This window comes from Cibotium barometz, chromosome 1, assembly GCF_041138505.1.
Source record: "Cibotium barometz isolate CiBa-2024 chromosome 1, ASM4113850v1, whole genome shotgun sequence".
NCBI classification, from domain to species: Eukaryota; Viridiplantae; Streptophyta; class Polypodiopsida; order Cyatheales; family Cibotiaceae; genus Cibotium; species Cibotium barometz.
In genome coordinates this window covers 34192316-34208704 of record NC_141046.1, presented here as the reverse complement: position 1 = coordinate 34208704, position 16389 = coordinate 34192316, and the positions used below count along the sequence as shown (strand labels likewise).

Genomic DNA, 16389 nt, shown 5'->3' with positions numbered 1-16389 from the left:
CAAACAAGCAGGGGCTGGTCTCAATATTACTAGACTGAATACACAAGTAAAGTGTAGGATGTGTTGGATTAACTTATATCTAATCCAAATGATGTCCATTAGAGTGCACTAAAGATGGTGGGTACTTAGATACCTCTCTATCCTTAGTACTTGGTGTGTGTTGGAAGTTGCATTAAAAGAACTAAATTGAACAATTCATGAGGTGCAAGATTAGGGGCTTCTAAAGATCTCCACTAGTACCATGAACATTGAGTTTTGGGGTTTGGATGAATAGGCCGAGTTTCATTAAAAGAACTAAATTAAACAATTTATGAGGTGCAAGATTAGGGGATTCTATAGATCTCTACTAGTACCATGAACATTGAGTTTTGGGGTTTGAATGAATAGGCTGAGTTGTGGCACCTCCCATTCAAAGGCAATCATCTATAAACACAATCGTGATGGATGACTTACCATGAGAATGTATACATCAGCAAAAAGGGAGTTGGGAACAATACTCCAATGGTGGAGCTTGGAGCTCTACTGATCGGGACATGAGTTTGAATCAAGCTCCCCCCGCCCCTGTGCTTAGGGTGGGTACTTAGATACCTCTATATCCTTAGTACTTGGTGTGTGTTGGAAGTCATCCTCCGTAGTACTTGGTGTGTGTTGCATTAAAAGAATCACATTAAGTAATTTATGAGGTGCAAGATTCTGGGCCTCTATAGATCTCTACTAGTTCCATGAACATTGAGTTTTGGGGTTTGGATGAAGAGGTCAAGCTCCCATTCAAAGACAATCATGTACAAACATAATCGTGATGGATGATTTACCATGAGAATTTCAACATGAGCAGAGTGCGAGTGGGGAGTGGGATAGTCTACCACATCTTCTATGAATTCACAGGTGGGAGCTCTGTTACTCTTACAATGTCCGCCCTTTAGGCCGGGCGCTTGTGAAAGAGGCCCCATCAAACCTGCAAGTGTCCCCCCTCGCACTGGTCTTTCTGGCCATGGGAGCGATTCGAGAAGCCGTGCGCACTTACGTGCCTAGATTTTCTTTACGATTCCGGTCTTTCTCAGCATTGATAAAACGTGGCGATGTTGGAGACGTCTCCGGCGAAAATCGTCTCCGGCTACGAGTATGCTGCCCTGTATTCTGTTTATTTTCTGATCACCTGTGTGTGTGTGTGTGTGTGTGTGTGTGTGTGTGTGTGTGTTTTCTTCAGCAAAACATGCATGTATGCGCACGCTCATACATATATGTATGTAAAGAATCCAATGTTCAGGGTGCACTCAGTAACGTCAGAATGGAGATTGTGTGTGTGTAAGCAGGGCTCTTCAGAAAAACATGCATGCATGCACACGCACATACAGATATGTATGTATTGAATCCAATGTCCAGGGTGCACTCTGTAACATCAGAATGGAAATTGTGGGTTCAAATCTTGTGAAAGTTACTGTAAAGGAGGATCACAGAAAAACTGTTTCTAGACCCTAAATGTCATGTTTGGATGGCACTTAGACTCAGCTGCAATGGCCGTCTTCGTGTGCCGTCATGAGAAACTATCGCTAGTCCATCTCTCGACTCTTAGCTGGCACCTAAATTCAGGTGCATTGGTCCACTGGATTGTGTTTTATACAAAAGTTTGTTTCTAGTCCACCTCTAGGTCCATTGTACCATGTTTTGATGGTATCTAGACCGAGCTACATTACAGCACCTAGACTTAGTTTCATTGGCTAACGGCCCCTTTGGCCCCATGTTTGCAAAGATGGTTCCTAAGACCCAGCTTGATTGGCCAGCTGTTGTGATTTTGTTTCGCACGGATTGCTTTGTGTGGCTGACACTGGATCTCTTTGCTCTTGTATGAGAGATTGTTGGATCAGGGGTGTTCTTTTAAACTTGAGGCCCTATTGTTTCAGGAAGCTACAGCTATCTGCTGGGACCAAGCGGGTGCTGGCGGTGTCCTGATGATGAACACCCTTTCCAACTCCTTTTTTGATCAGAATGTGGACCTTCCAATGGAGTTACCCGTGAAAAAGAAAAAGCCATTTCTGAAACCTCGGAAAATGAATGGCAAGAAGCTGCAGGGCAATGGAGACAAAGTACTGCAGCCACCAGCTAATGGGCTCTTGGTCCCAGAACTAATACCTGTTGCCCATGAGACCTTGAAAGCAAGGGCCATCCTTATGAGTGGTGCACACAGGCTATTGAAAGCGTTCCCTGTCAAAGCGTGCAGGTAAGTTTGGGTTCTCTTTTATGTATGTCTTGTTAGTGCAATTGTTAAGAGTGTTACACGGCGAGTGAAGAATTTTTGCTTGCAAAATAGTAGTTCTCCCTCGGGGAGAAAAGGGGCAGACCTTTGTTTGATCCCCTGACATGCTGTGCAGTCACTTTGGGCCTGTCCTGGCTTTGCAATCGTTAGAGCAAGGTTAGCATCTCATGTCACTGAATGCACTAATTGTTTTTGCAGATACTGCCCTGCAGTTCATGTTGGCCCAGTGGGCCATCAAATTGCGAGCTGTCTGGGGGCCCACAATGGTCCCAGACATGGCCGTCATGATTGGATTAATGGAGGCATTGAAGATGTGCTTCCTTGCATGGATGTTTTTCATCTTTCAGACAGGTTGGGGAAGGTGATCATGCATGATGACAGGCACAAGATTGAGAAAGCACCTGCAGTTGTAGAGCTTTGTATTCAGGCAGGAGTTGATGTTTCAGGATATCCAACAAAAAGAAGAACAAAGCCAGTGGTAATGATTGGAAAGAAGCCTATAGATTTCGATGATGTGGACAATGATGACAGTGCAGGTGTGTGGGTACCAAGAGTGGCAAGGGCGAAGAAGTTTGATGAAAGGTCTGTCTTCCCATCTGAGAGCCTTGATGCCATGGAAACGTCTACACTGGACAAAGAGGCACTTGCATCTTTGGCAGAGAAAACTATGCAAGCATGGTATGCAATGCGTAGTGGAGCAAAGAAATTGATGGCCAAGTACTACGTGCAAGTATGTGGATATTGTCCCCAAGTGCATGTAGGGCCTAAGGGCACTAAGACCTGTGATTGTAAGGCCTTTAAGCATCAATTGAGGTCAGGACATCATGGCTGGCAAGAGGCTTCCATTGATGATCTAGTTCCACCCAGATATGTTTGGCATTTGCGAGACCGTTGTGGCCCACCCCTAGCCACTGAGCTGAGGGTTTTCTATGGAGTGGCTCCTGCAATTGTTGAGCTTTGCGTGCAGGCAGGAGCAGCTGTGCCTGAAGAATATAAACCCATGATGCGGCTTGATGTTGTCATACCAGATTTGAGTGAGCTTGACAAGGTTGCGTAATTTATACAGGCAGTTAGTATGAATGGAACCCAAGGTCCTGGAATTTTTAAACATAACACAAATCTTTGTACATCACATGGAGAGGTTGCATGGCTCTCTGAAGCTTTTGACCTTCCCAGGCCTCTAGAGAGGTCTGTTAAGTGTATGATTTGCAAGAGTTATCTTAAACCCAGACAGATGTGGCTTACATTATGAGGATTTGGAGCAGCAGCAGTGGCAGAGGAGCAGGCAGATGGCAGACCTGAGCTGGAATAGCTGGACCACATGGAATGGATAAGTTCCAATTTAAAGCTAGCACTACTAGCTCATCCTGAGTCCCATACATGCACTATAGCACCTGTAAGATTGATTGAGCCTAGAAGGGGCCCAACAATGATAAGGACACACACTGTTGTTTTATCTGATGTTCGTGTGTGCGCATGCGTGTGTGCATGTGTGTGAGTGAGAGAGAGAGAGGGAGAGATGGATGTTTGATGAAGGCCAAGTGGCACATGAGACAGGGGCATCCCCTAAAGCTATCAGTACAGAATGAAAATGGAATTTGATTTTCAAGTGAGATGTCACATTGGAGATACTAGGGATTTCTGCCCACTGAGTACTTCTCTGCTAGGGTTGTGAGTTCACTCTTTGAAAAGACCTTGAAGTTGCAAAGGGGGGTGAAGATCTCATCCTCTGAGAGGCTATGTGATGAACCATGGTTGTGTCCGTTGAACATGCCCGTAGTCCCCCTGTGAGTTGTGTGTGGTCGCCTCTGGATCGCTCCAAGAATCTTGGGTTTGTGGGATGATGTGGGTCTTTGAAATGTTGAGCAAGTCCATGGGCACCTAATTGTTTGGAGGTCGTGATGACTTTTTGAGGTGGGGGATCGTGAAGCACGCTTTGATTGGGTATGCTCACCAATTGTCATCTCTATTGACTCTGTCGAGTTCCTTCCTTGTGCTTGATTGAGCTTTGTCTTTCCAGATCTAGCTGGTGAGTTGGTGTTGCGGTGTGGCACACACGGGTGTTGTGGGATCATCAGTGATCTTTTTGAGCGTTAGGGTTACTTGGCGGTGCCACGGAAGTGTGTGCATGGCAATCTTCAGGGTTTGGCACCATGGGTCACTCTTCTTTGATGGGAATAGGTATTAGGGATGGTGGGTAAGGCCACTACACATGGGCAAGGTCTTGCCTCTTGTTGCTTGACGTCCCCCATGGACTCCTTTCCGACTTCTTTGAAGGTGGTGTTGGTACACGAGTAAAGGTGAAGTTCACTGCTCTCCACTCCTGCTTAAGCTTTGGGATTGGTGTCGGAGACATGGCGCGTTTGATAGCGTGGTTACACAGGCTAAGGTGTCAGTTTTCTCGACTTGGGAACAAAAAAGTAGGGGTTCCCTTCGTAAAAGCTTTGCACTTCTAGCAGCTTGGGTGGGATCCAAACAGAATGTCGGTTGTTGGGCACAAATTGGCGTCCAAGGCTGTCGCCTATCCAATGGGGCTCGAGGTTTAGATAAAACTCTATTGCATGGGGCTCTCGCTTGGCAGATCTCTGCTCATGTGTAGGCTTCTAGCTAAATGGTGGTTGCCAGGTTCTTACATAGGCATGGTACTGTCCTTCGTACTTTCCTTGGCTAGCCAAGGTACTCTTGGGTACCCACTTCTTCTTAGTGACTTTCTTGAAGGGTTGAGGTTTGGAGGGTGGTCTTTCGGTGTGAGGTTTTGGATCTCGATAATGGTTTGAGGGGGTGGTCGATGCGGCGAGGTGAGAGAGTCGTTGAGTGTTAGGCGAGGCAGATAAACTGGAATTTGACAGATAGAGGGGAATTTGACGGATAGAGGGGATCAAGTATTGGTTTTCTCGATGATGGGTGTTGAGTGGTTACCTGAGGTGATGGCTTGCAAGTGGAGGGTGAGACTTGGGATGTTGATAGTTGCGGGAATTATTTACTGTGGTAATGGTTGTTGTAGATGGTGCGAGAGGTGGGTGGCCTAGTGAGGTCCACGTCTCCCAAGATGACACGTTGTAGCTATCCTTGGTGTCAACTAAGGCGGGCCGTGCAGCTAGGTGGTCTTTCGGGGGGAACTCTAGCACAAGACAAGCGAGTTTCATTGTTGGTTCTCTTTCAAATATATCGAGCATGAATATGGATGTGATTTCGGTACTGTCCAATCATGCAAACCTTGTCCCAAGCTTTTGTAGAAGAGTGTCAAATGGTTGCAAGAATGTGAATCCAATTCTCAGAGTCGGCGAGGCTCAAATTCTTGGTCCTTACCTTCACCATCCAACATCTTATTACAAGCTCTACAGGTATCAATTGACATGGTCCAAGTGGTTGTGTCAGACTCATTGGTGAGGGTGCCTTGATCCATGGGATGATTCTTTTGTTTTTAAGTTTATTTTCAAGGACTGGTTACCTTTGCGTATGTAAATGTGATTAGTTTTCCAATTGTGAACCAGTCTTGTGTCTCTTATGTAAGGCAGTGTATGACCATCCTCTTTGAAAATCCATAACCTTGAATGTGTGGTGGAAGCTTAGTCCAAAGACCTTAATCTTTGCATCTTGAAGGACATCCAAAGGTTTAGTTATGTTTCCGTCAGCAATCGTGACCCAGGAGGCTCGTACTTATGAGTGGTGGGCTTTCTTAGGCCACTCATCAATCCTTAGTGACACCAGCACGACCATCCAAGATTGCAGAGGCCATTATGCCTTTGTAAACAATTGGTAACACGGTATTTCATTGGTTTTATAGTAGTGTCCTAGTTTGTTCATGGGCACTTTTGGCTATCCTTTTGTCTTGGGTATAGAAGAAGAGTTCTCAATGTGGCACGGCTTATTCTCCTCCTCTTCAAGTTTAGGAGTGTGGACTCTTAAGTTCCCAGTCATCCAGTAGGATAAGTCCCTCCAAAGTTGAGAATTCCCTTGTAAAAGAGAATTATCAAGATTCAGACTTCCAAGGATAAGAAGGCTATGAGGCATACTATGCCCCTCGTGCGTGATATTTGTGCTTAATTGGCTCATACTCACTTAGAGGTGGGTTTGGACTTACCAATGTAGGGGTGATCCTTACCTAGGAGGTGGTGCCTCTGAGGGGGTTGAAATGAAGATGTCCTAAGGTTATACATGCTATCGACTGGTTGGCTAATGCCTTTATATGCCTCTTAGGTGTGGCCCATGGTGCCCACAAGCCCTTGGCTCATAGGTTGGCCCCCAAGGGCTGGCCTAGAGCCTTAACACCACTGATAAATGACTTTAAATTCTTGATAATGCTAGGATAACCTATTTGCTTGACTATTCTCCAAATGCATTAAGTGACAAACTTCGATACTTGTCGCTTGGAATGACCTATGTACTTGTGCTTAACATCTCCCCAGACTATGTATCACAATGGGGTCATGACATAAGAAAAATGTTCCTAAAAGATACTACTTCTGTATAAGTATAGAATTGATGATGAGCTAGTGTGTCACACTGCACCTTAGTGCATGGGTGCATGTGGCACATCTAGCTAAACTACGAAGTTCAAGAGCCTACTTAAGGACCTACAGAGGTACTAAGAGGCATGAGCTTACTATAAGACGTGTCTCGAGGAGTTCAAACCCGACGATAAAGATATCCATTTCAAGAAACCCTTGTGGTAAGTATAAAGTTTTTTATTATAAATAAATTTGAAGTTGTATTCTATAATGAAGACTTCCCAAAGAAGTCAAAACTTGGTTATGAGTAAAAAAAATTAGAGGGTAGTTCTTGGATTCTTTTTTGAAGTTTTTCCTACTCTTTCATATTCCATGTGTCCTCTTATCTTTGCTTTCTCGTTATCTTGTCTTTTGGACACCCATACCTCCTTTGGTGTGACATGTCGATGATCCTTGAGCATGATGGTGATTCGATTAACTTTTCTTTTACCACTCTAGGAGGGTTACATCTTCGTGCAGATTGTATCTTTGGCATCTAGATTTGGCTTCTTCCTTGGTAGTATCCTTTGTCTATTAGTCACCTTTATGTGGGCACCACCCCTAAGTGAATAGATCATTGTCTAAGTGAATAGATCATTGTCTGGCTTTCGGCTTCTTCTTGTCTTAGGGATCCATGTCAGCTTCTCATCCACTTTGTGATTGGCATTTTAGGAAAACTTTCCTTTGGAAGCCACACCTATTTAGGATTTTGTTCTTGGCTTTGGTTGTTTGTTCATGGGCATATAAGTTGGCTTTCTTGGCATTTTCCACACCCATACTTGCTTCATCTGGTTCCTTAGGACTTTTTGAGAGATTGTGTTAGCCACATTAGAAGTATCAGTTGTGCTAACCTTTGGTTTCTCATGCGGTGTCTCCTTGGTTTTTGACGAAGCTTCTCCTCTTGGTCTTCTAAGGACGATCTCTTCTAGCATCATAGTACCTATAGTCATAACATAGAAACTACCTTCCACATGAAGTAAGAATTGATATGGAACTTGATCTTTAACGTCCCTTTGCATTCATTATAAAGGCTTGTGATAGTTTATACAAGAGCTTGAGACCCAAGTCTCATATAACATTAAGTTTCTTTTGAGTGTTATATTTAATAAAGCAAGTCTCACTATTGTTTGTGTATTTACAAGGAACTCTAGGCAAAGCCTTGTGGGTTTGACCTCTTCTTCCTTGTGATCATTATGTATTTTAGCCACCATGTGGACAAGTATAATACCCCACCTTTGCTTTTCTTTTTTTTCCTGGGCTTTAGCTTCCCATTGGGCTTGTCTCTTCATCTCAACCTCTTGTTTTCTCCTTTCTTTAACCTTTTGAATGGCTTGAAGTTGTTCATAGGACAGTGGCCCGTGGCACTCCCATTGAGGAATCCTTCCATCTAGATTCCATCAAGGGTCCCTAGGCATGCTACCCCTCACATTTTGAGTTTGTAGATCTTTAAAGGACCCATCCCTCTCAACTTTTTTTTTTCTTGAGGTTATAAAGTAGTACCAAGTGCCTTTCCTTGAACCTCTTGGTTTTAATATTAGCATCGAACCACCTTTTTCTTCTTTTTTTCTCGACATACATGCCCTAGAGAGTGTAGCCTTGCTTCATCAAGTTTCTCAAGATCTACGAGGCATTCAAACAACTCATTGCCTGTCCATTCCATTTGCTTTGCTACTCTCAAAGTTGGGATCATGAATTCTATTGGGAGTATAGCATCAAGTTCAAAGACTAGGTTATAAAGAGTAGTCCTACTCAAAGTTTTGTAGGTGGTTCTATAAGCCCATAATGTAGTGAGAGATTTTGCTCCTAATCTATCCTTGATGCTTTAACTTTCTTTGTAAGCATAGTGCATAGGACCTTGTTAGTGCTATTAACCTATCTGTTTATTTGTGGATAGTACGAGAGGAAGATTTATGGTGTATTATCATCAGTTATTTTAAGAGAAACTCCACCACCTCACTTAAAAAATTAGTCCCTTGGTCACTAATTAGCTCTAGAGAACATCTGAATCTAGTGATAATGTGCTCATAAATGAACTTCGCAATTCGTTCCTGTATTCACATTTACTGTGGCTTTAGCCTCAGCCCACTTGGTCACATACTCGGTAGCCACGATGATGTATTATGCTTGTGTGCTTCTAGTAGTGGTAGTGGTGGCTAATGGGTTCCATGAAGTCAATTCCCCATTTGGCAAAAGGGTCTTACACACATGATTGATTGTAAAGGCCTTTTATCCTTTTGTTAGAGAATTATGAAGCGCTAGCACTTATCGCAACGTTTTAACATATTTTTGTCGCATATCACTGCCACCATAATCTTGCGTATGACTTTTATTGTTGTGATGTCTCCTCCAAAAAGTGTCCTCTAACAACTCCTACATGAGCTTGCTCTAGAATATCAATATACTCGTCCTTGTATACGTAGAGTCTTATGACATCATCTTTCTCTCTTCTATAGAGTTATCCAAAAATGATGGTGTATGGGGCTAACTGGCATTTCCTTCTTAGGGACATGGTCTTGTCTAAGGGAAGTCCTTTGCTAAAATATTATGCAATCTCATAACTCCACCTTATGTTAAGGCTAAGAGATAGCTTTGAGGGAAGGAACCACTCACCCCTACTCACCTCAACGTGTCATAGGGATCTTTCCAATGGCTGAACTCATAACCCTTGAGGTCTCCAAGCTCAACACCGCCATGGTAGCTTACCATTTTCTTTCTCCCGCAAAGCGTTATCACACTGTCATATTGCACTATGGGCACTATTGTCTCCTCTCACCTAAAATCACTCACACACACTCACTAGCATGCATTAGAGAGAATATTAGAGAGAGGTTTAGTAAGAGGGAAAGCTCAATTGCATAATGGGAGAGTGTACTTGCATTATGAGAGAAATTACCTTATATACATGGCCATAAGTGTTTACACACACTTAAACTATGGTTGGGTAGGTGCTCAAAGCTTTTATTTGGCCTATTGCTTGTACATTGCTTCATCTCATAATACATGGATGTATTACAACACTATGAAGCATATCCTAGCTCACTATCACACGCTCTTAGAGCAATAAATTCCATTAATAATCAATTAGAATGGGTGCGCCCATCCAAAATGATATTTGGACACCATTGCTTTATGGCTTCTTTGTACATGAGTTTGGTGTAACCATCCTAGACACTTGTTGATGTATATTAATCATGCTTTAGCATACAATTGGGTGTGGCAACCTTGTTAAACCATAAAATGGGTTAACATCCCTCCTTCTCGATGTCAATCGTGTCCTCATGATTGCATTAAAGATATTGTCGAGGAGTAGATGTATGGTGGTGTTGATAAGTAAATGCTGCATGTCTTTGATCCTCTAGAGGGATGAAGAAGCTAGTTAGTAAATGAAAAAGGTAATAGAAGATGGGATGGACCGTGTCATTGCTCAATTTTCCTTTTTTTCTTTTTTTACACAATCACATGCAAGGTTACAATATTTATTGAGGTTAGTGAGGATTCCATGTCTATTAGTATGAAGAAAAGAGGTAAAGGTCTAAGGGAGCATTGACAAGCTGTATGTGCACATATTTTTATTTTAATGTCCCTTTGTAGGATGCTAGAGGATCTTGTAGTGACCTAACCTATTTTACTTCTCATGTGCTTTTTTATCTATTAAGAATAATTAGGTGCTCTTTAACCATTGATCTAATTTACATACCATGAAGTACAAAAGGGGGGAGTCCTTAAACTCTTGTTGGAGTTGTTGCAATCGAAACATCTAGAAGATTGAAAGGATTTAGTCCACTTGCCACCAGGTTGTGGGGCTATTTGTTGATGTAAAGGGTTAGAGGCTATTTGGACAAGATCATTAGCTACTATTGGCAAGGCTTAACTTTAAGGAATTGATGAAAAGCTTACGATGATGTTTGATATGCATTTAGAATGAGGTGAATCACATGTTAGAGATGGTTCTGATTGAATTTGATATAGCCAAGTTAGCATGATTGTGTAGAGAAAGGAATCGGGGGCATGATTCTTGGAAAAATCACGATGACAATATTACATATATACTAAAGGGAAGATGCTAAAATACCATGCACTTGTACATTTGGATGAAGATTTGTCGACGTGATTCTAAGAAATCACTCGTGTGATTCTTGGAAAAATCATGATGATGATTGAAGACCAACACCCAATGCAACACATAAAATGATTGTAGAATATGCATAAGGAGTGCGATTTGAAACCAATGGGCCATGATTTGAATGTATTTAGACATATGTTAGCAACAATGATTCTGCAACATGATTACCCAATTCATGGCATGATTTTTAATGATGTAGAAAAAATCACAGTGACGAAAACCTTTGAATCATTGGATGTGTTGCTTTTTTGTTGATATAGTAGGCTTTTATAAGGACTGTGACCTGTGGTTTGACATTCGAAGCATTTTTGTGGACGTGATTTCGGGAATCACGGTCGTGTTTCTATAGGTGGCATAGGCATGATTTAAAAATCACAATAGCTTAGCCTTATGTTACTCTTCATTATGATGATGTACATTGCATGTGCAACATCCTTGTATGTGCAAATGATTGAGTTGGGTGATTCTTTGTTGGCATGATTATTGATCATGCCGTGACTATAAATCACGACGTGATTTTTGTGTGGCGTGATTGTAGAATCATGGCAATCAAAGTTAATGTTTTTGGTGATGTTGATGGTCCTTTACACTCCTTGATGTTTACACTTTATCGTTGACACCATATGTTGACTGTTTGTTGTTGAGCTTTCATTGGGCTGACTTTGAAATCACATCAATTGATTTCTTGATTTTACCATCTATTGACTATTTGTTGATCTTTGACCGGGGTGACTTTGAAATCATGGTAGTTGATTTCTTGATTTTACCATGCTTTAAGCCTTTTCCTACTATGTACACCATGTATGCACCTTAAATGTCCATTTTATCTACATTTCTAGTGGCATGAATTTGCAGGTTCAAGAAACACGGCCATGATTTTTGAAGAATCATGGCATGAAAACTATTTGACTGTTGCACTTTTAGCCATTAGAAATGTAATTGATTGTATTTGAGAGTAAAATTATGCCTCATCCTTGAAGTTGATTGCTTTCTGGTAGCATTTGTTGATCTCATTCATTGTAGCTATCCCAAATGCTTTATAGGTTGTTGAGTACTCTCGTTACTCTTATTTGTGGGAGGTTCTTGTGGCATTTTGCCTTTATAAAGGGTGGTTATTATGGCTCCTTGATTGTTATTTTGCACTCATGTGAGTAGTGGGTTCTTGTGTTGACCACCTTTTTTAGGAGTGTAGGTGTCATTGAGCTTCTCCAACCTCAGCTATCAGCTGAGGTTCAAAGAGTGTTTTCATGTAGATGATCTGTGGGGGACATCTCCAAGTGCTTCCATTCATTGGATGAAGTGATGGGCAAGTCATCCTAGAGGAAGTAAGTGGAGTCCTCCATGTGGTTAGGCTATTTTTGTTGTGGTCTCCATACCATATAATTATTTAAAGCTCCTTGAGTTGAAGTTGACTGAGTAATCTTGATAGCTTTATGCACCCATATGATGGTATTGCCTTCAGATATCCGTGATCTTGTAGTAGGTTTGTGGGTACCCATTTTTGATGAATTCTTAGGTATCGAGCATGGTACCTTCGTTGTTGGGTTTTCGATTTTGGTACAGACTTCTTCTTACAATCACACCCCTTCTTATTTGGGAGTATGGTTTGCCTTTTTGGGATCCAATGGGTTGCATCAACATGGTACCCTTGGGCTTGCAATAATACTTTTGGAATCCATATTTTCTTTACTGGCATTCTCTCGTGTAGTTGGATGCCATGGTTGAGGCTGCCTTATTTTCTTCTTGTTCAGGCCTTTGAATTTCTCCATGTAAATGATGTTAGATCTGACTAGGTAGCCAAACAAGGCTGCTACCCCCTTAGAATCCTTGTGCTTGAAATAATTGCTTTTCCACCCACCTCTTGATACTTCGAAAATATCTTGATGGTCTTCTTGGTGTGGGAGAGAACGAGCTTTCCTTGGTGGAATTAAAGCTTTTGTCCTTGTTTCGATATGAGTTGGTGAGGCTTTATTTATGGGTTGTGGTAGCATTGATGAGATGAGGCTGGGGTCTTTAAGAAAGGAGAGGTTGTTGATGTTGAGGCTTTGTCTTGAATTTTACCAAATCCAATTGTAAAGTTGATCTCTCTTGTTATTTCATCACAAAGGATCTTCGATGAAGAAGGTGGATCTTCATCAAGAGTAGTTTCCGATGTAGAGACTAATTTTCACTTCCAGACAAGGTCATGAAAAGAGTTATAACATACCTCTAAGATTAACCAAGTTATGATTAAAGATAATCCTAAGTTTTGGATGCTATAGATTTTAGTAATGAATCCCAGAAAGTTTCGAGCAGTTTTTCTCTAGCAGCAAAAATTCTAAGTGTTAAAATTAAGTGAAAATTCAAGATTGAGTTCTCAATTAGTTAGTGTGCTCAGAGTGTGTAGATGGACATGCAAATCAAAATTTGATAAAAAAAAGTAAAACGGGACCTATTTTTGAAGTTGACTTTCATATACAACTGATTTTGGCAATTCTGCTCGCATATGGAGTTATAGACCGCATATGTTCTGGTAATTTTAAGTATCCACACAACTAGTTTCTGATAACTGTGTGCGAAGTTATACCTGTTTTTGCAGGTTGCAGCCCTGATAGCATATCAGAGAGGCTTGCTAAAATCTACAAATAGCTCTTTCACAACTTCTGGGGAGTAGACATGGATTCCCAATCAATCAAGACATCTTCAAATATATCGAGAAAGTACACAAACTCCCTTTTTATTATTTTGCTTTAAATTTTTTTGATATTAAATAAATAAATTGATAAGTATGTATATGAGAGAATTTGAGTTGAGGTATGGCATGCTTAATGGTGAGTAATTCTTGAATTTATTAATTATAAATAATCGCCTTAGTCTAAAGACTCATAGAATAAACACTTTTGGAGGTAAAGAATTAGAAGATAGAATATTTGACTAGTTTGTGACTAGATTTTAGGTATAACCTTAATTAGGGGCTATTTTGTGAAGAGTTTGTCTTTACTTGTGATTAGAATCATATTTTGAGGTAAACACAAAAGTTTTAAAGGACAAGAAACTCTACAAGAGTGTATGAGACGCTAGAAAGCCAAATCCCTTTCATTTTTGAGTTATTCGAGTGCAAAGCCCACTTGGTTGTTTTTGACAGTTTTATGTTGAAAACACAACTTTGGCCATTTTGAACCCTCTCAAAAAGACCTTAGAACTCTTTTTTAGAGAACCATCATTGTGATATGTTTTATATAACATTCAAAGTCCTAAAACTTTATAGTTTTGACTTTTCTCTAATTCAAAATAGATTGGAAGATATTACTTTCCCAAAGAGACCAATTGTCACGATTTGCCTTAGAAATTGCCATCAAGATTGACTATCTTATCTATATAGACCGGATGGACTAATGCATAAGCATAGTTAAGACTTAGCTATAGTGACTAGAGATAATCTCGTTGGTTAGAACATGGTAATTTATTATGTTAAAAACAAAGATTCTCATGTGACTTAAAAGACTAAGAGAAGTTTTAGCGAATTAAAGCCAAATGTAGATATTGCAAGTGTAGAGACCATGCTGTCTCGTAAGAAACTCGAGTTAAGGGCTGTTTGAATTAAAAACTTGTTTTATACTTGAAGTTGATTTTGATTGATTTGAATATGCATGCCTCGAAAGATTATGGACTAGAGATGAGTGTGAGATGATATGTATGACTTGAGATTGCTTTGTTTTGGAATGAATGATTGATATGCATGTGTATGATGAGATTCGACATGAGATTTTGAGATTTGGGTCAGCCGTCCTTAGACAGGGAATGCCGGATAGAGAACGAGATTTATGTCCTCTAGGAGCTATGTGGTAGAACCAGAGAGGATGAGATTCAGAAAGAGGCATACCTGGGATAGCCGTGATGTCCAGTGTGGAGTTTGGTTGGCCGGGCATTGGAGAAAGCCCTAGATTGGCTAGATTTTGGTCATTATGACTAACCATGTTGTCGAGCATGGTGATGATGACAGAATATTGAGATAGACACGTACATTGTGATTGATTGAGATGCTATGCTTTAATTGACAGAGATTTATATTATGTGAATGTTTGTTTGAGATTACATGATTCTTTGCTTATGTGATAAGAATCTTGGATATGGCATGCATGCTTGTTTGCTATTTGAGAAGGTTGATTTGATTGTATTGCTATGTAGAAATAGCACAATTAAGTGAGTTTTAATGTTTTCTTAGATTAAGTTATACGATTAAGATATGGCTAGATTCGAGACCGTCACAAGCATTTTGTTATTTCATCCTCATCACATATATAATGGCACCACCATTTTTTTGTTGGCACATGTCCAATTAATGAAGTTCGGTATCGCTTCTTGCACCAAGGAGCCCAATCCCTTCCTAGGATAAAATCCACTTCCAGCACATAGTCTAACACACAAATCCAAGGAGTTAAATTCCACATAAATTGTGCATTCAAAAGATCCTAGACATGGCATGCTTTGAGTGTTGCGGTCCACGAAATCCATTCATGAGCTTGCAAGCTTGGCTCGCCTATACAACTCCATAGCTCATGTCATGAGATTGTTTTGCCTATAAGAATACATTTGAGATTAGATGGTTTTGACTTCCAAGCTCATTTCAAAGCCAATCTCTATCCTAGGAATTTATTGAAATGGTTTACGTTTTGGAGTCTTAGGTCATGAAGATTTAAATTACTGAGCTTTCAATAGTTTTGACTCTGGCAAGAGCTGAACAGACTCTATAGCCTTAGTTTTAGGTAAGGGCTTCTTTGGTTGTAGGAGCAATGTAAAGGATGTTTTAGGGGTTTCCAAGAAGATGGTTTTGTTGCTTTCATCAATGGAGTACCAGGTGTTAACCAACCAATAACCACCACCAAGGACAACCGCTTTTAGTTTCTTAGGGGTAACTTAAAATTCACATTTGATGCTATCATCTTCTTGAGTAAGAATTGTGTGTGAGAAATAACCCAAGATTTTGAGTCTTGGCCATCAGTATCTAACACATTCATTTGTCTAGGAGTGACTATGGATTGGCATAAAGATGCCCAAATTCTTCAATAAAACAAAATTGTGAGTAGCGTTGAGGCTAATCACTACTTGTTTTTGTTGAATATTTTTGCCTATTTCTAAGAAATCTAGCCAAATGTTGATGATTGGATTCTCAAGAGGTAGCATAGATGTTTTGGTTATTGAATCCAATTCACTTTCAGATGTTTTGGTTATTGAATCCAATTCACTTTCAGATTCATTCATTTGATTTTTAGCCCTCAGCTCATATTCTCCTAGAGCACTTTTAGGCCTACATTTATTTGTCAAAGGTTGATCAAACAATTTAAAATTCATTACCTTGGTATACCTTGGCCCACTACACTAAATGTGTACAAAGATGCATATTGTTTACCCCTGCCCACTGGTTGTGTTGGCATTTGTGTGTCATTTGCATGGACACTTTTGGTTTCTTTTTCTTTTAGCTTATTGTTTGCAATAAGCCAGTGACATTGTTCTGCCTTTGTACAACACATGAAAAGATTATC

The 16389-nt window shown here is 40.6% G+C and overlaps 1 protein-coding gene across 1 annotated transcript; it reads left to right on the top strand.

Moving 5' to 3' along the window:
* Window positions 1-731: 731 nt before the first annotated feature.
* Window positions 732-3861, top strand: LOC147641909 (APO protein 2, chloroplastic-like). Its single transcript, XM_086801007.1, has 3 exons — window positions 732-1120; window positions 1902-2218; window positions 2453-3861. Exons 1-3 carry the CDS (start codon window positions 992-994, stop codon window positions 3309-3311), a joined length of 1305 nt encoding a protein of 434 aa, XP_086657133.1. The 5' UTR covers window positions 732-991; the 3' UTR covers window positions 3312-3861.
* Window positions 3862-16389: the final 12528 nt, after the last annotated feature.

What these genes read in the sequence shown, in the direction of transcription:
- LOC147641909 (XM_086801007.1), top strand. Translation starts at nt 992, where the DNA reads ATGGGAGCGATTCGAGAAGCCGTGCGCACTTACGTGCCTAGATTTTCT. An exon ending in AAAATCGTCTCCGGCTACGA is followed by an intron (nt 1,121 to 1,901) that starts GTATGCTGCCCT and finishes CTATTGTTTCAG; the next exon opens with GAAGCTACAGCTATCTGCTG. An exon ending in TTCCCTGTCAAAGCGTGCAG is followed by an intron (nt 2,219 to 2,452) that starts GTAAGTTTGGGT and finishes TTGTTTTTGCAG; the next exon opens with ATACTGCCCTGCAGTTCATG.